We start from the raw sequence: 19,432 nt of genomic DNA, 5'->3' as shown, positions 1-19,432 counted from the left end.
ATCCTGATAAAGGTTGGTTCTGGCTACTGGAATTCGTAGATCCTTATATTTGTTATTAGTGCTAGAGGGCCGCCCAGTAGGTACTGCTGGGCTTACCGCTATTACATTTCAATTGTTTTTTCCATTCATTTTCTTTTCAATTTTTTTAATATCTTTAATCATTAAGAAAAAAACATAAACAATTTTACTATTAGTTACTTCCTTAATTATTAAATAAAAAAAAATTAAAATACTCAAGCGGTAACTTTGAGGGGCTCCACTAACATTTTCCTCCTCTTTTTTTTTTGTTTTTTTTGTTTTTGTTTTTGTTTTTTCTTTTGTTTTTTCCTTTCAATCTTTTAATATTGGAGATACTTCTAGCTTATATGGTAAACTAGGTTTTCTTCATGCAGTGCCTTAATTCACAAAATTACCTTCTCTATTTCTGTTTTAAATTTCATGAAAAATTTCACAAAGTATCAACCAATTTAAGATATGATTAGATATTACTTTTTAGGCAAGGAGAAGCCTCATAATGTTTTTATTTTTCACAAAATTCTAATTTCCTTATAAAATTTAGGTTAAACAATTTCTGTTCCACCCCAAAGATCTCTAAACAGTTGTAAATGATCGAGGTAGATTTATCAAGTAGGGAAAATGCTTTTCCATATACAAAGACAAACATCTTTCTAAAAGTACCCTAAGCGTCTGTTGGATCGATGATAAACTTCGAGGGGCATCGAGCTTGATCATTTTCTTTTAATTTCGTCCTACGTACGTACCGTGAAATTATGCATTGTACTCGCAATAATCCAACATGCATTTTCTACAGATTAAGGGCGATAGATAATGCGAAGGACAATACGATCCACCCTAATATGAAATATCCCACCAATCTCGTTGGCCCCACATCCTCTGGTTCCTGCCATAGAAGTTTATATTCCAAAAATCACTATAAAATTTAAGAGAGAGAGAGAGAGAGAGAGAGAGAGAGTAAACATGCACACGAGTTCTTTTGCTAAATAGTGTTGTCCACAATTAGGACTATCAGTGTTTATTATTACAAAAATTAATACTTCATGTATGGTCACTTTTTCATACTTTTTGTACACTACTAATGAGATTAGTCAAAATATTTATTTTATATTAAAAAAGTGATGCAGCTAATCACAATTAGTAGAATATGCAAGAAACATATAAAAGTAACTGTATATAACAAAACTCTTAGGCCCCGTTTGGATTCGAAAAGCATTTGATCATCTCATCTTATTATTAACATTGATATTACATTGTTTTAGTTTAGAAGAAATTAAGATCTAGGAAGGAACTCAATTCTTGGTACTCCACTGATTTAGTTAGTTCTCAACCCTAGATATCCCAGCTTTGAAATTTTTGTTAAGTTTGCAATATTTCTTTTTTCAAGTAATTTTTCACCCAAGGCAGCTAATACTTATATATAGTCTAACGTGAGTCTATATTCCGATTTGAGCACGACTTAGTACATATCAAAGCACTTAGGAGTAACTCAAAGACTATATATTGAGCCACCACCATTGGGACCTTAATATAGCCTTAGTGCTTAGTTGACTTGCTTTTATGGACATTGGTTGCCTTTGTAGATGTCCCTAGCTATGCGGCTTCTTTTGTAATTAATGGTATCCTCTAAGACTAATATGATTAAATGTTCAGTTTAGTAGTATCGTTTTCCTTAAGATTTAAATTTTGTCTCGCATATTTTATTGAGTTATATATGTGTAAATGTGGCATTTATATAACCTTGAGGTACTAAAATCAAAATTTTTCGCTGCAACTTTTTGTTGCTTAGTCTTGTATTAGTGTCGATTAATATTGAACTAGAGTGTTAGGGTGGCCGGGTTGGCTACCCCATGCATGGTCAGTCAAGGCTGATTGCCGTAAGGTGGACATCCCGCGATGGCCATCCGTCATGTAGATGGCCAATATATATGTCTCAAATGGATAAACCTCATGCAGACTTTTTGTAAAAAAAAAAAAAATGGATTACACCATGAAAAAGTGTGAAAAACTTATAACCTTTTGGTGGGTCCACTTTTTTACAAAAAACTTACGTGAGGCTTGTGCATTTTGGATTTATCCCTAATATTACTTTATAAATATATACATATATGAATAATTATATTTGAAAACCTTTACACCACACATTGTTCATGTGGCATAATTTGATTTGAAAGATAAATTTTAAATTTTGAATCTTACAGATTAAATTATGTTACATGGATAGTGTATGGTGTAAAGGCCTTGAAATAGCAATACTCATACACACATGAAAAACAAATAGTAGCAGCTAGCTAGCATACCTGCAATATGGGAGGAGACTCTTTGGAAGTTGGTGTTTCGTCAACCTCAAAGGGCCAAACATATGTGTCTGCCTTTTCACTCCTAGCCAAGCTCCAATCATACATTCTTCTCTCTTCTTCTGATGACAAAATTATGTATGATTCCTATCAAAAGTTAACCACAATTGTTAGAATTGCTATTCCCTCGATCTATATAGCTTTTGTTTGTCAACTGAATACATAGATCAAAGGCATTCACTGGATTTTCTTTGAGAAAACATTAGCTATCAATTCCTAACTCTTAAAAGTTCAAGTTTCTTGTCGAGTTCTTCTTCATCTAACCCCTGATTCCTCAATTCCTCAGCCTTGCTTTTGTATGCAACTAAAACCTGGATAGCCAAAAACCATGAGAGAGGAATATCATCAATAAAGAAAAAAGAGATGAAAAATAAAGAAGTGATTTCATTAAATTGTCTTTGGGTTGTGACCTGCTCGAGAGAACAATCTCTTCGTAATCCAAGTGTACCATAGTGATCCACGTCTGTTATTGCTGCATTCTAAATAATCTTTTATCAATCAAATGCACCATAATAGAAAAGAAGAGTACAATTGCATAAAGAATTATAGTATAATTACGTATGCCACGAAGAGCTCTTTCGACGTTAAGCGCAGAAATCAAGGAAGGTGTTCCTTTGGGGGCTTCGATGGCACTTTCTGTATCTGCCTCTGTGGAAGTAGAACTGGTTTCTCCGGAAACTTCACTCGAGGCTCGAATCTGAAGAGGAAATCTCCTGCTCGGCTTGGTTGCAAAAGCGACGGAATTTACGAATATGGCAGTAACGTTTACTGGCTTCAGAGACGAGAAATCTTTCCGGGAAGTGCAGACTGTCGCGGTAGTGGAAGACACGGCCATTGGCCTGAGACGTGTGTGTGTTTTGTTTTTTTGAAGGATGTGCTGCCTGCTGACTGCCTTTTTTGGGGAAAGATAAGCTAAGGGCTTCCTACCAGTGAAATGTAATCCGACTTTCTGTAAGTGGATAGTGGATACCAGTGCCAAGCTCTAAGAAAAATTATATTAATAAATAAATAAATAAATCATTTATTTTCTAAACATTTCATAATATGGCATTAGATAATAAGTTTACAAATAAAATATAATAAGTAATCTTTAATCACTTAATGTCTGATTATAAAATAATGAAAGAATAATGAGAATTAAAATAATGAATATTAAAACTGAAGTAAGTAAGTACTAGTTTTACTCAATGAACCATTCCAATTGATGTAGCGCCGTTCAAGAGTTAAATAAAAATAAATAAATCAAACCAATATCGCAGTTTGTCAGTGTGTGTCATCAACTATATAAATTTGTAAGATTTTTTAATAAAATTTTTGCCAACTTAGCAATTTCTGTATAAAATATATATATTCACTTTTTCGGGTGTGGTAATATATAATAACACATACAGTTTTGAGATATTCAAGTCCTGCAAATTCCTTTTGTAAAAGGTAGAGTCTACTTAATTTTTTCATGTGAAACTAAGATTTAATTACTTTTTTTAATGGAATTGCTAGTAAGACTTAAAACTCATAAATATTATTTCTCATATATATTTATTCTCTTATATTGGAGGATGGAAGGTGAGAGGAGCCCTTGCAAAATTTACTAAATTCAATCAAATCAACCCAAATTCAGATATACCCGAACTGACTCAAAGCTAATTATGAGGAAGCCTATTGTTAAGTGTCTGGTTCACAAATAGTGTCAAAATTTGACAGCACACCTTTATTGCACAACTATTTTTACAACTCTATTTTAAAATAATAGTTTAGTAAAATACTATAATTATTAAAATATTTCTCATTTTAGAATGGTCAAAAAGGTCATGTCTTTACCATTTTCCTCGTTGTTTCCTCAACATTTTCACGAAAATATAAGTATTAAAAGAAAAAATGAATTTATTGGAGAAACGAATATATGGCATGTTATCTTGCGTGAATCGTGAATGGTAGAAGCATCTTTTGTGACTCGTAAGCTGTTATTTTGAGACAACACGTAATGTGCACTTCTCCGAGAACAAATGGCAAAACCCAAATGATATAATAATAACGTTAACCAGCATGAAAAATCAATTAACAAGATTCATTCCCCGTCCAGTAACACAAAATTAAATTAAGGTCTAACATATCTAAAATATGAAAACCCTGGAAAGAAGCTTCTTCAAAGAATCTACTATCGTCGTACTCTGAAAATAGAATGAAACGAAAAGATAAGGTATTAAAAGAAAGGTGTGAGGAAATATCCAAACTCTCTGGTTTTAAGCAACTGGAATCTCGACGGGCATTGTCACCACAATGGGGTTGTACTCTTCTTCCTTGGGAGTGTGGATGGTGACAAGATCCGGCAATGGTGTAGTTGGCCCCACTTTCCCCTTAGGATCCCAGTCAAGCATGATCTTAACCTTGATACCGAGTACACCCTGTTAAAATTTAGGGAAGAATGGCAGGAAGGAGGAAGAGAACAGAATAATCTGTAATTAGCATGAATTTTATAACATAATAACATAATAGGTCCGAGACAATAGACTAACCAAGTGATGGCATATTATGCTACTGCCAAGAACAATAATAGGAAAATATAGAAGACCCTAGACAACAAAGACAAGACTGACCTGTCTAAGAAGAACGTGCCTCACAGCTGAATCGATGTATTCTTTGACAGGTTGACCAGAGGATATCATGTAACCATCCTTAAACTTCATTGACTTTGCACGCTGAGCCCGGAGCTTTCCACTCACAATAACCTGAGTGAAGATTGAAGAAAAAATATTAAAGATTCTAACAACCACACAATCAAACTTCTAAGAAAACATTGGAAAACCTTATATGTACCTCACATCCCTTTGCCCCATTCTCCATAACAAATCTCAGAACACCATAGCAAGCCCTACAAATGAGTAAAAATTAACTTACCACCACAGATAATTCAGAGAAGATTATATCACCTCTTCCATTCCTTCTTTTAAAGGATGGCAAGGGATTAAAAGGGGACAATTCAAAGCATTTAAAATAAAATATTGATGGCATATCCGATCCATGAGAGAAATGTTAAAACCTAGGATTAAAAGATGGGTATAACTTGCCAACCAAATAATTCTTAATAAAAAGGTAAATGTGAGGCTGTCAAATATGGGTAAAAGATGTGGGATGTGGGAGGACATTTAGATATCCAAGCACACAAATAGCAGCACAGCAGGACTAACTTGAGAATCTTTAATGTGAGCATTGATATTGAAGCCCTTAAGATCATTTGGAAAGGCCGAGATGTCATTTGGGTTCATATTGTGAAGCACACAACAGGTGTATTAGAGATCACTCAAGAGGGGAAAAAGGAATTTAATAGCTAAGAGGAAAGCTTCCAGAAGGAAAAGCAGAGGAGATTGTATGGAGAAATGGACTGTGAATATATAATGTATGCATATAAAGGAGTTCTTTTGTCCTTTTTTCTTTTACTCAATCCCTTGTGCAAGTAAATCACTTTGACCAAACTAATTTTGAACTTATCTTTTTCTTTTTTTTTTTTTTTGCGCACAGGGTGTCTAAGAACAACGTCCAGACTAATCTAGGGGGTGCATAGGCCCTTGGCAAGGAGTTTCCCACAAATGCACTTTGAGTAATTCAAGAAGAAAATCCCCTAGTCTGATGGCCCCTAGAGTTGTTTGCACCCAAGGGGATTTGAACATTAGACCTGGGGATGCTCCCCCCAAGCCCAAGGTCTTACATAAGCTTCCAAGTTTTTGAATTGCTATGTAGGCAACAGAGGAAGAATGAAGACGATGCAGTATGATGGAATATCCACAACAACGAAACCACAAGTATAGATGGAAAAATTGATATTTTCAGTTGTTAGAGCACTAGCATTGGCTTCATCAAAAGCCAATGCATCTTCAAATTTTGATGAATTTACTTAAAATGAACCTACATTGGATTCATCAAAGAGGAATTTGGGAAGTTTTGAACTACATTAATTGTTTCCCTTCCTTCAAATTTGAAGGTCTACTATTCCACATTCAAACTAATATTTTATTCTAATTTAAATAGGTAATGGTTTTATTTTATTTTATTCTAAATTAGTTGGGAATCAATTATTTAAGTACTAAATTAAACTATTAATGTCCATATGGTTAGTATAATTACAAAATATGAAAAAAAAAATTAAAAATATTATTATTAAAAAAATAATATTATATTATTATTTTGATGAATCTAATAGCTAATCCAATGTGAAATTATAGATATGAAGGTTTTGGATTTATGAAAAATGTGTATTTTTCATAAAATTTTGAAGATGAATTTGATGAGTCCGATGCTAGTGCTCTTATAGACAAAACTTTGCCAAAAAAAGAAATTCATTCACGAAAACTACAATTCCACATAAAAAATAAATAAAAAAATAAATGCTACAATCTAAATTTATAGCCTCTGCTATCCTTCCCCTATAAAAACCATTTTAAATTTTTTTTGGGGCTTCAAGAAGGGAAAAGGAGAAATTTCATCTCAAAATCATGGGATTCCATCAGCTCACAAAAATATTGTCCATCGAGTAAAGTACCGAGGAAGGCAACTACTTCCTTGTCTTAAATAAAAAGATGGACCATAACATATAGTCATCCTCAGACACAAAGTAGGTATCAGTGAGTAACCTACTCGCTGTAAAGATGACCTGAATAGGTAACATTTGTGAGAAAATAAAATAGAAATGCGTGACCAAACATTTCAAATGCACAAGAACATCATTCAATCAACAACCAACTAAAATTGGCTGATTGAAGCACATAGCATCCGTTGGATAGAACATAACTGCCAACAAGAATAATCCTTTTTCTTTTTGGATTGATTAGAATCAGGGAAAAAAAAAAATCTGTCCAAATCTGCAAGTAAGATTGAGCCACTGGACTCTTTCTCTCTCTCCAAGATTTGCAGAGACAGGGAAAGCTATGGGCATTGACTCATTCGCAACCACCCACAGACATTGCAAAGTACCAGTAATCAGTATATGAAGCCAACCAACATGAATAAATTAATATGATGTTAAAACATAATTCATTTTATCAACATCTCAGAAGAAAGCTGACGATAATGCCAAGGGTTATTTAACAAACCTCCGAACAGCAAGGCCACCAAGAAGTTTGTAGCGGAGAGATTCAGCCTGAGCAATGGCACAGAGTCCCCTGTTGTTAACTTTCTCAGCATAGAGCTCCACACTATTCTCTGGGAACTTGAACCGTTTCTGAACAACAGAAGTCAGCTCCCTAATCCTTCTTCCCTTTTCACCTGATAACAAAAATACAATGACAAATAAAAAAAGGTTAAAATGACAAAGAAATTGATGAAAAAGTAAAAGATTGCATTCTAGTCTAATGAGAAGGTGACTTTCCTAACTGAAGGTATGTATACCACAACTAAGTCAAATAGTTATAAGCAGTTTTGGTAAAAGCGCGAATATGCTTTATTAGGCTACCCACACGGTGGCTGAGCTACTTATGCATAACATTTTACATAATTCTCTGGTGCTTTAACTGATACACAATTATACACACACATGATATTTGATAGGCACTCATAATAATAATAATAATAACAACAACAATAATTTTATAGCCATAATCAAATTTGAGTACGTGGTTGAATTAAAATATAACAAGAAGGCTGAGACCAAAAAACCTCAAGACTTGCAGGTAGTGATTTCTATGCTAACATAACAATCAAATACAAGTCCATCATGAGAGCCAACTTGGACTATTATATCGAGTTCAAAGCATATACATCACATATGACAACATGTGGCGCCATGGCACATAGATCATCTTCAATATCAACTAAATACATCAAGAATATTTGTTTACATCATTTCCTGGGTCTTGAAATGATATTTTCTATTTTTATTTCTACAAAAGCTTTAAACTCATACAAAAAGCCACAAAAAAGCATGCTTGAAGCACACTTTCATAAATGCACTTAAAGCACATTTTTTGTAAATGCACTTTGCTTACCGATAGGCATAGTGCTTCGGCCTTGGTGCTTTCACCAACACTGATTATAAGAAATCCCAGATTCCAGAAACTCTAATAATTAGCTTAGTCTTCACTTCATTTCCAACCTCTCTTAAAAATTTTGAAGGATTGTTTTTCTAAAAATTTTCAAATTATCACTTGCTCATAGAAAACTGAAAATTAATAGTCCAAAACCAGCTGAGTCGTGCTCAGTTACTCTGAAAAAAATAGAGAAGTGAATAATAACTATTACAGGTTAACCATCTCAAGCAGATGATTTGGATGGAGGGTCTTTTGAGGAATCGAATGGAAAGGAATAGGGTGATTTTCCATTTCTCAAAGGAAACGGTGGAATCACCCAGTCCTATTTGATTCGCTCATACATCTTCCCCACAATTAGCGTGGTCTACAATGATCAAAGACCCAGATAAAGGAAGAGCAGTCGAATAATGTACTTCCCCTTTCCATTTCCTAATTTCTTTTAAAGTTACAAGGTGTACACACAAAACACACAGAACACAAGTAGAGGATTAAATCAGAGATATACCAAGGACATTCTGAGTACGGGTGGCCCTGATGATAATCTCAGTGCGCATAGGCGTAACCCTAACTTCGACACCCGAGTACCCGTCTTCGGCGAGCTCTCTGGTCAGCACCTCATTAAGCTCCGCGAAGAAAACTCCGTCGGCCACGAACTGTTCAACATGTGGATTATCAAAATATGAAAGAAAAGAACTCTACACTTTCTACACTTCTAACAGCAATCAAACCGACCAAACAGACCTTTAGTGATAGAATATATCAACAGAACAAATACGATTGATCGATCTGGATTGAATTATTCGGTAAATCAAATACAACAAAAACAGAATATCAAATGCACTAAACTTTTTCCTTTTACTAATGCTTACCGGATTTTTCAAAACCCAACAGAAAGCCAATGATATGAGATAGAAACACTGACCTTCCGCTTCTTGCTTATCTGGGTAGCCATGTTTTGGGGGGAGCCGAAGAATTTAGGAATCGAACGCTGGGTCTGAGCTTAAGCGGTCGGTGGTAGTCCGCGAAACCCTAGCTTCCCGAGCAGCGCGTTAGGGTTTCAATTGACAATATATCGGATTGATGAGGAAGCGTAATCTGACGATCGAGGTTCTAGTCACGTGCTTTCTATGGATTCATTGGATTGGAAGAAGGCTTTCATTCTGTGCCCGCTATTATACCTGGCATGGACATGGCCGCCGGTCCAGACTCCAGAGCATCCCAAAAGTTAGAAGGCCCAGCCCAGTGATTTTGGTGCTTGGACAAGAGCATCTTGATATCTGAATTAAGATATTTTATTAAATTTTTAAAAAATATATAAAAATTTAATAACAATATTATAAATTTAAAAATTATTTCTATTTTAAAGTTTAAAAATGTTATATTGATTTTTTCAAAATTTTATAAAATTTATATTGATTTTTGTATTTAGATAATGATTAACTAATAATTTAGTGAAAAAATTGAAAAATATGATATTAAAAAATATTTTGTATTTGTCTATTTGAAAATAAAATTATGAGAATTTTTAAAAATTTTGATGATTTTATATCTCATATCTGTGTTGAAACATCCCTTGAGTTTTCTCGATTCAAGAAAATTAAATTTAAGCCTTTCAATAAGAAAAAAACATAAGCGAAGTATCCAATCATGCTCAAAGACATTTGAGATGTTTGGAGAATGAGATGAGATGAAATGTTAATTTTATAAATAATAATGAAATGGTCTGTGAAAAGTAATAAAATTATTTGAATTTAGATATTTTATTGGATTTTAGAAAGTGAAAGAGAAAATATCAAATAAAAATATTATAAAATTCAAATATTGTTAGAATATAATTTTTGTTTTGTAATTTGGAAAATTTATTTATTTATTTTTTTTTTGAAAGTTTGTTTGAAAGTGTAGAAAAGTTGTAATGATTAAATGAAAAAGTTAAATATTTGAAATTAAAAAGTATTTGTATTTAAGTGATGCTAGAAAAGTAAATTATAAAAAATTTTGAGAAGAGATGAGATAGTTTGTGTTCCCTAGAACCAAACGATTTCTTTCAACTTGATTTTTAGGACCCGATTTGGGAATACACATGATTTCTTAAAGGACACAAATTACAACAGCTTTTAGCTTGGTTAATAGTATTTTTAATATTGTTTGAGCATCCAACGTCGTGAAACATTTTGTAAAAAGCAAAACGAAGAAATTGTGCTACTCCCACGCATTCGCAATCGTTTAAAAAAACAGTAAGGTTTATTATTAAAAAATAATTTTTTATATGGTTTTTATAGGAAATAAGTGAAATTTATACACTTTAAGATGCATATATTTTAAAGAGAGAGCAGAGAAAACAAATTAATTAAATCTCTTCGAACTTTTAACTTTTCTTTCAATTAACTTTTCTTTCTATTCTCTCCGGCATGACAATGAAAATATCAAGATATTGTGAATGCAATGAAGTTGGTTGAACTTTTAAAACGTCTTCTACATGTAATGAGATATGATGGGTGGAATTCTTTATTCAAAGAAGTTTGTGAATTTTGGGCAAAAAATAATGTTATTGTGCATTTCGGATGATCAACAAACCATGATCACAATGAAAATTTTAGAGTACGAGAATTCACATCATTATCTTGTAGAGGTTTATTATATGAACAATACTAAATACACTCATAAGGTGTACAAGTCCTATGCACTCACTTTTAAAAACGTAAGTAAATTTATAATTTATATAAAAAAATTAATTTTTTAATAATAAACTTTATTTTTTTCGAAAAGAATGTGTAGCATTTGCATATTCTAAAATGAGATTTGACCTAGGCAAACTATCATTTTTCTGCTAAAAATATATGATTTTACGTTTCAAGTTCATGTAGTTTCAGCATATTTGACTGCCAAGACGCTTGCTGCCTGGAGTACGTCAATCCAGCATACCACATCAAAACTAATAAAAGCTGCATCCAAGTAAATGTCTATTTTCGGTAGTTTTGTCCAGCTTAGCATGTTGCAGATTAAAAATAAAATATAAAGATCAGCACAACATAATCTTAAGTAGGGTCTACGAGGATAACAATACGAAGAGTTTACAAGGTAAACACATGATAGACGTCTTTACTCGGGTCAAGTACAAAGCAAACAGTGTTCTTTTAACCTACATCTGGGACAGAAACTTCCGCTCTGCAATCTCAGCCCATCGTTTGCGGTAGAAATGACACCACATTCCTGCATGGCCGCATCCACATATGTATGGGGAACCCAACGAAGCATATGTCTGGACTCTGGAAACAAAGTTATGTTCGCTTACGCTCTCCACTTAAAAACGTTGAAACAACAAAACTACCAAGTGATAAATGCACACAGAGAACCCATAGAAATCAAAAGTAAAAACAATCTTGATAATTGATATAAAAACTATCAGCCAGGATACAACAGAGGTGTATATGTCATCCCATGGGTGGGGAAGGGGAATTAAAAAAACATGATATATAAATACTATAACACAGAGAGACAGAGAGAAAGAGAGGATGGAACTTTCTGGTGAATGCTACACTTTAAATCCAGACTCAAAGGTAGGTCAGTGTTCGAAAGCATCCTGACGGAAATTATAATGCAGCTAAACGATAAATCCTCCAGCTGGTGCATAGACATCATGGGTGCAGCATCCTGGCACAACGACATAACTTTTTGAGTTCATTCAAGCCTCAGTAGCAATTATTGGAAGACTAAACAGAAAAACGACTTTCAAGTTCCCCAAGAAAATTGAAGCGGATTAGCAACGCATTCAATTACTGAAGATACAAAATACCAACATAACATGTGGGTTATAGCTATCAGTTGGCAACTTATATGTATCATTCATACCAACACGTGGAACCCTAGCTATGAATGAGGGCAGGAATCTCACTTAAGAAAAGACACCAAAATATTCAAAGGTATATTTCCCGAGTGTATGAAAAGTGTGGCATCAGTAATGCATTGGAGCGTTCAAGTGATAACAACTATAGTATCAAAGATAAATGTTCATATATCATAAGACAAACATTTGAAGTGGTGATGAGAAAATGTGTCCATAATATGCGCAGAACAAATATGAGAATATGCACGTCTATAACATTATTTTTAACAACCATAATGCATGAAGATTGCATAGCCAATTAAGTGTCCAAATATGGCATAAAGTGGACCAAGATTTTCGCAAGACTTAAAACATGGGGAAACTTCCTGGCCATAATTTAATGTGATAAATAAAAATTAATCAAGAGAACAATTCAATTTCAACGTCCAAACCAACATCGATAATAACAATGACGAGAATATTTCTTGATAAGTAAGGTATGTTTCAATAAGAATCATGGAAAGAAACAAAGGCATTATCAATGTAAATAACAAGGCATAGTAACAATAAAAATTTGTTCTGTTGTTGATAATGGTATTACAATTGGTGGTAGTATCATTTTATCACTATTATCAACATCATTATAAAAAAAACAAGACTTTGTAAAGGAGAAGAATAAAACCTTAACATTGATTCTATTTACAGTAACGATCTGCCTTCTTCTTAACACGGTCATCAAGAGCTTCCTCAATAGACTTGGAAGTGGTCTTTGGATCGTAACCAAACTTCTTGGCCTCCACAGGAAAGAGCTGCTCATACTTCATGCGCTTGGCTGCGTCAATTGTGTAAAGTACTTGTTCTCCTCCTGCATTTCCAGATTCATTGCCTGCATCAGCATCCAGAATCTCTGCCTCTGTGTCTAACGGAATTGACAGCTCAGATTCATTGTTCTTGGGGTTCTTATTCTTATTCTTCTTCCTCTGTTTCTTCTTGTCAATGGATTTGCTGCCGCTCGCAAGACTTCCACCTTTGAAGGTCAGTCTCCCTCCTTTCACTCTCTTGTACGGATCTGACATTTGATATGGTCCAACTCTATGCCCTGAACAGAGTGATGCATTTAAACATCATTTTAATGAGAGATCAAATACTATCACCTTATTTCAGTTTATCATATCCATATAAGCCAGTGGGTAAAAATGGCACAACAAACACCAGCTTATCTACTATTTAATGAACTGTGATCCATACTTCAAATACGTAAATGAGAAAATCGATATACTGAGGAATATAAGTGAACCCATATAAACGATTAGTTCATTCGGCCATAGCTATTTTAAATAGCCGACCCAGCGTCAAATCTGATTACAAAATAACCGAATCAACTATCCTTAACGAAAACAAGATCGCTACGAAGAAAAGTAACAAGACACTAAAATTACATTTCATGGAATGGTAAGTAACATAATACTGAAATGTTATTATTATTTTTTTAAAAAAGAAAAAATGAACTTTCAACCATTTGAGACAGAGCAACACGCAGATTGATCCATATATAAAAAAAGAAAAGAAACGAAAAACCGAGAGTATTTCTCCTTTGCGTTCCTTCTTTCCGTTACCTTTCAAAAGAACAAAACCCTAACCCCGGAAAATAGTAAAATCGGAACAATGATATATACAACTTGAAAATAATTCTTCAGTGATAAAGAAAAAGACTAAAGTGTCGTTTTACCTTTGGCTAGGGCTTTCCGTGGGAATAATATTTGGGAGAAGATAGAGATGAGATGTTTCTCTTCGGGCAGCGGAGAGGCGGGGTTCAGTTTCGCCCTTGCTCGTGAAATGGAGTTTTGAATCTTGATAGCTATTGGTTGGGGAAGCAGCAAGGGCGAGCACCGAGGATTTCTACTACAGTTCAAATTTTTTATTTTATGATTATTTTTTAAAATACATTTTTACGTTATTTTAAAAAATAAAATAAAATAAAAAAATACAGTACGAAAATATAAACAAATATAAATATTAAATCAAGGGTAATGCTGAGCATACCACTAGTAGTCTAGTATAAATTTACAGTTATTTTATTTTATCATTTTTTAAAGCATTTTTTTAACATCTTTAATTATTAAAAAAATAAAAAAAACATAATTTTATTAATAAACACTTTATTAAATAAAAATAATAATTAAAATAATTAAAATAATCGAACGATAACTTTATTGGTTAACTTTAAAGAAATTAAGTAGCATTTTTCTTAAAAGAAAATATACACATATTCCATAACTTTTATAGGTGGAAGGGTGGATACATCATTTCCCATCGGTTTACGATGAATCAACTGTCAACCCTCCCTTGTTGTCTTTTGTGCAAATAATTATGGAAAACACTAGTCTCATAGTAATTTTCTACCGAAATGTTTTACCGAAAATTGTTTTTAATGGTTTTTATAATTTTTTTTACATAGTGATTAAATAAATATTTTTAAATGAATATATATTTTTTATTTTTCAAAAATATCTAAATGGTTTTAAAAAATATTGAAAGAAAAATTGAAAGAAAAAAAGGAAATACACTAATCGGTAGAAGATTTCCGTAGAAATCTTCAGTGGATATAGCAACGTCCAATAATTATAACAATTGTTGTTAAAGGTATAAGGTTTGATTGTCATAACTCTCAAATCTCTAAAATAGAAAATAGAAGTCTTGGGTTCAAAACCCTTCTCTCCAAATGTTAAAAAAAAAAAAAAAAAAGGAAGCTGCAATACTCATAATTTTCTGCCTTTTAAATTGGGGCATGTTTATTTTTAAATTATTAAAATTTTCAAAATTATATTGAAGAATTAGCAACACTAAGAGTTTTACAGATAATTCTTTATTTGGGGTACTCAAGATTACAATTAGAAGGGGATTTTTTTTTTTTTTTTTTGAAAACATCATGCTTTCATTCACCTTCAAGGAAAAGATGGAACATGATTACAAAGAGGTCTAACGACCAACTCAACCGAGCTCTCAGCTAGCTCTAAGGATTCCCTAGCTAGACCATGAGCAAATTGGTTGCCACTCCTCCTAACAAAATCTACTTTCCACTGGACCAAACTAGATAGAATCATCCTAGTGTCCAACAAAACCATACCCACTCTATCCCACCTTTCAACATGGTGGTTGATCCCTGTCACAATCTAGAGTGCATCTCCTTCCAAGATAACCGAGTTCAACTCCAATTCCTTTGCCAAGGAAGCCGCATGAAAAGCTCCTAAGGCTTTAGCCAACACAGGTTTAGCCAAGCTGGAGACAGAGAGCTTCTTAGTGGCCAAAATGGAACACTCATGGTCTTGGGCCACCAGACCTAATTCAATTCTACCTTGAGCTACATTCACAGCAGCATCCCAATTTACTTTGACCCAATCAGTTGGCGGAGGGGTCCACCTCGAGGGATGAATAGAGGCCACTTGAGTTTTAACCAACTTACTAGCTTGAGCTGTCTTGAACTCTTCTAGGGACTGGGATGCTTGCCTCAATAGCAGGTTTGGGTGCAAAAATGACCCCTCCAACAGCAGCTTATTCCTTCTTAACCATATGTTCCTGGCAATGACTGAGAACAGATCAAGTAATTCCCTATCACACAGCAGAGTGAGACGTTCATACAGCTCTTTAAAGCTAACTTCCCTCAGAGTGCTTTTTTGAAAAAAGATATGACCTTGACTCCAAACATCCATGGCTGAACTGCAGCTCCATAGAGCATGGGTGGTGGTCTCCTCTTCTCTGCAGCAGATGGGGCACATATGAGAGTCCACTATCTTTTTCTTGAAAAGGTTGAGCATGGTGGGAAGAGCCCCAAGGCATGCACGCCATAAGAAAGTTTTTGTGGTATTAGGGACCTGCATCTTCCAGCATTCAGACCAGCTTCTCTATTTCTGTGTCCCTCTTGATGACTGCCCTCTATGCATTTCGATAGCCTCTTTCTGCATATGATAAGCACTTTTGACAGTGAATGAACGATCTTTGGTGCCCAGCCAAATTAGTTTATCTTCAATACCTGAGGAGCTGATGGGAATTTTTAGTATCATTGCAGCTGTATCAGAATCAAAAACATCTGAAATCAATCCTCTATCCCATTGCTTAGTCTTACTGTTTATCAGCCTTTCCACTTTATCATCTTCCTGAAGAATATGTACTGAAGATTGAACCATGTATGTAGTAGGTTGAGGCAGCCATCTGTCCTCCATATTCTGGTTTTATAACTATTTCCAATACGCCACAATGAGCCTTTAACCAGCAGTCCTTTTGCAGCACAGAAGCTTCTCCATATGAAGGATGGCCTGTTTCCCACCTTGGCTTGGAAGTAATCATGTTGTGGATGATACTTAATTTTAAGGACTTGAGCAACTAGAGAGTTAGGGTATTGAACAAGTCTCCACCCTTGCTTTGCCAGCAATGCCAAATTAAAAACCTCAAGGTCTCTAAACCCCAATCCTCCTGTAGCTTTCGATCTTCCCATCTGTCCCCAAGACACCCAGTGCACCTTTCTTTCATTTTGTAGATGGCCCCACCAGAAATGATGCATGACTCGTTAATATCACTTAGCAAGGAATTAGGCATTTTGAAGACCCCCATGCAATAAGTAGGGAGGGCCTGTACCACAACCTTAAGGAGTATTTCCTTGCCTGCCTGCATGAGAGAGGAACTTATTTTTCCAATTTCCTACTCTTGATTTGATTTTGTCGACGATACTCTTGAAGGCAACATTCTTGGATCTACCTATGAGAGTTGGTAATCCAAGGTACTTTTCATAACAAGATGAAGATCTGGTACCTGCAAGGCTTAATATGTATTCTTTTGTTGCTGACTTAGTGTTTGGGCTGAAGAAGATAGAGGTTTTTGTCTTATTTAGTTTCTGGCCAGAGGCTTCTTCATAGAGGTTTAATAGAAGATGGATAGAGGACCACTCCCTTGCATTTGCTCGACAGAAGAGCAAACTGTCATCCGCAAAGAATAAATGGTTGATGCTGAGTTTCCCCCTGCAAATTGGAAAGTCGTGAATCACTTTGGAGGCTTCAGCATGGTTCAACAAACTGCTTAACACCTCAGCCACCAAAATGAACAAGTAGGGAGAGAGGTGATCTCCCTGTCTAATGCCTTTAGAAGGACTGAAGCTGCCTTAAGTATTTCCATTTATAAGAATAGAGTAGGATACAATAGAGACACATTGCATAATTAGTCTGATCCATCTATTATTGAACCCCATTTTTGCCATGACCTTCCTCAAGAACTCTCACTCCACCCTATCATAGGCCTTGCTCATGTCCAACTTAATAGCCATGTAACCTTGCTGCCCTTTGCCTTTAGTGGACATAGAGTGGAGTGTTTCGAAGGCTACAATGACATTATCAAGGATCATCCTTCCGGGAATAAAAGCACTTTGTGTAGGGCAATGATGAAATGAAGAATCTCCTTTAGCCTCTTGGAGAGAACTTTTGAGACCACTTTGTAGATGACATTACAGAGGGAGATAGGCCTATATTCTAGAACTTTCTAAGGATTCTTGATTTTTGGTATTAAGACAATGAAGGTATTATTAATAGGAGCAATCTCACCACCTTCATTTAAGATTTCTAGGGCTGCTTTAGTGATATCCTCCCCTACAGCTTCCCAATGAGACTGGTAAAATAAGGCTGGAAAACCATCTGGGCCAAGAGCACCCATAGGATTCATCTGAAAAAGAGCAGCCTTTACTTCTTCTGCTGTAAACCGTTTGGATAGCTTGGAGTTCATCTCTCTATCTACTCTGTGATGGACATGACTCAAATAGACATCCACATCTCTTGGACTTGAGGAAGTAAATAGATCTTGGAAATACTGGGAAAATAATGCAGAAATTTCTCTCGGATCAGTGGTTTCATTGCCATCATCCTTTACAATTTTTTGAATTCCATTGTTTTTCCTCCTCTGATTAGCACACCTGTGGAAGTACTTAGAGTTTCTATCTCCATCTTTGAGCCACGCCTGTTTTTCCCTCTGTTGCCATTTCAAATTCTCTTCCTCTAGAGCTTTGTCAATTACCTTTTTTAGGGCCTTGATAGCTTCTGTATTTGAACCAGTGTTTGAGTCTTGCATCCTGGAGAGTTGATTCATATCAGTTTGAATGTCCCTCCTTTCTTTCTTGAGGGTTGAACTCCAATGTTTTAGAGAGTCCTTACATCTCTTAAGCTTTCTCATGACTGAATAGATCTTTAATCCCTGTTGAGTATCCTGGTTCGACCAATTAGATTTAATGATGTTGTTGCAGGTCTCATGAAGGTTCCAACTTGCCTCGAATATGAATATCTTCTCTCTTTTTGTCTCTACAAAAGGTCCCCATCTTATACTTCTTCTTGCAATGATCAATAAGGGGCAGTGGTCCAAGGTTTGAGCTGCTAGGGCACTGACACTGCATTCACAAAACAAACTAGTCCACAGCAAGTTTCCCAGGACTCTATCTAGCCTTTCTTTGGTGAATTGGACTCCCTCTCTATTATTGGACCAGGTGTATTTTGAGCCTTCATAACCTAAGTCACTTAGGCCACACCACTCCACAACACTTCTAAATGCTTCCATTTGAGAATTTGGTCTACTGGCTGCACCTACTTTTTCATGGTGATGCAGGATCTCATTAAAGTCTCCAAAGCATAGCCATGGTTTGTTCTCTTTAGGACTGATCATCTTCAACAACTTCCAACTGTCCCCTTTTTTTGTTGTTTCAGGAGAACCATAGAAGCCAGTAAGCAACATCTGCTGTCTACTCTCCTGGTTAGACAAGGTCATCGAAATGTGACTTTGAGAATAGTTCTCTAGACTGAAATCCATACTGTCTTTCCACATGAAAGCTAAGCCTCCACTGAGACCTCTACTATCTACCACAAAATAGCAGTCAAATCCCAGTTTCCTCTTCACTTCCTCCACCCTCTTTCTTCTACATTTTGTTTCCATTAAGAATACAAACTCAGGCCACTTTGTCCTCACTAAGAGGTTTAGTTCTCGAATTGTATGGGGGTTCCCAAGCCCCCTACAATTCCAACTAAAGCCTTTCATTTCTATTGGTGGGGTTGCATAGCAGCCTCCACCAATTTGGTACTGTTATTGTTAACATCTGTGTCTTGGTTACCTTTTGCTTTCTTGTTTTTTAAAGGTAACTCCATTTGCCCAATCAAGCTTCTTTTCCTATTGCCTTTACTTCTTTTCCTATTGAC

General features: G+C 35.1%; 3 protein-coding genes across 4 annotated transcripts; all 3 read right to left on the bottom strand.

Annotated features, from left to right (window-relative positions):
• Positions 1–597: 597 nt before the first annotated feature.
• Positions 598–3,337, bottom strand: LOC122299385 (NAD(P)H-quinone oxidoreductase subunit U, chloroplastic). Its single transcript, XM_043109636.1, has 5 exons — positions 2,931–3,337; positions 2,783–2,844; positions 2,594–2,683; positions 2,316–2,459; positions 598–901 (listed from the first exon to the last, which is right to left on the bottom strand). The coding sequence occupies exons 1-5, from the start codon at positions 3,205–3,207 to the stop codon at positions 806–808; spliced, it is 669 nt and encodes a 222-aa protein (XP_042965570.1). The 5' UTR covers positions 3,208–3,337; the 3' UTR covers positions 598–805.
• Positions 3,338–4,376: 1,039 nt separating this feature from the next.
• LOC122299384 (40S ribosomal protein S3-2) lies at positions 4,377–9,521 on the bottom strand. The gene is made up of 6 exons (XM_043109635.1): positions 9,312–9,521; positions 8,895–9,042; positions 7,457–7,628; positions 5,187–5,241; positions 4,967–5,098; positions 4,377–4,774 (listed from the first exon to the last, which is right to left on the bottom strand). Exons 1-6 carry the CDS (start codon positions 9,339–9,341, stop codon positions 4,613–4,615), a joined length of 699 nt encoding a protein of 232 aa, XP_042965569.1. The 5' UTR covers positions 9,342–9,521; the 3' UTR covers positions 4,377–4,612.
• Positions 9,522–11,395: 1,874 nt separating this feature from the next.
• Positions 11,396–14,100, bottom strand: LOC122298394. 2 transcript variants are annotated; one of them, XM_043108115.1, is made up of 3 exons: positions 13,942–14,100; positions 12,895–13,311; positions 11,396–11,655 (listed from the first exon to the last, which is right to left on the bottom strand). In XM_043108115.1, the coding sequence occupies exon 2, from the start codon at positions 13,286–13,288 to the stop codon at positions 12,908–12,910; it is 381 nt and encodes a 126-aa protein (XP_042964049.1). In that variant the 5' UTR covers positions 13,289–13,311; positions 13,942–14,100; the 3' UTR covers positions 11,396–11,655; positions 12,895–12,907. The 2 variants fall into 2 exon arrangements, with proteins under 2 accessions (XP_042964049.1, XP_042964048.1); XM_043108114.1 differs by lacking the exon at positions 11,396–11,655 and adding an exon at positions 11,748–12,040.
• Between the last annotated feature and the right edge of the window lie 5,332 nt (positions 14,101–19,432).

Source organism: Carya illinoinensis, chromosome 16 (assembly GCF_018687715.1).
Source record: "Carya illinoinensis cultivar Pawnee chromosome 16, C.illinoinensisPawnee_v1, whole genome shotgun sequence".
Classification (NCBI taxonomy): domain Eukaryota; kingdom Viridiplantae; phylum Streptophyta; class Magnoliopsida; order Fagales; family Juglandaceae; genus Carya; species Carya illinoinensis.
This window is presented reverse-complemented; position numbering and strand designations above follow the sequence as displayed.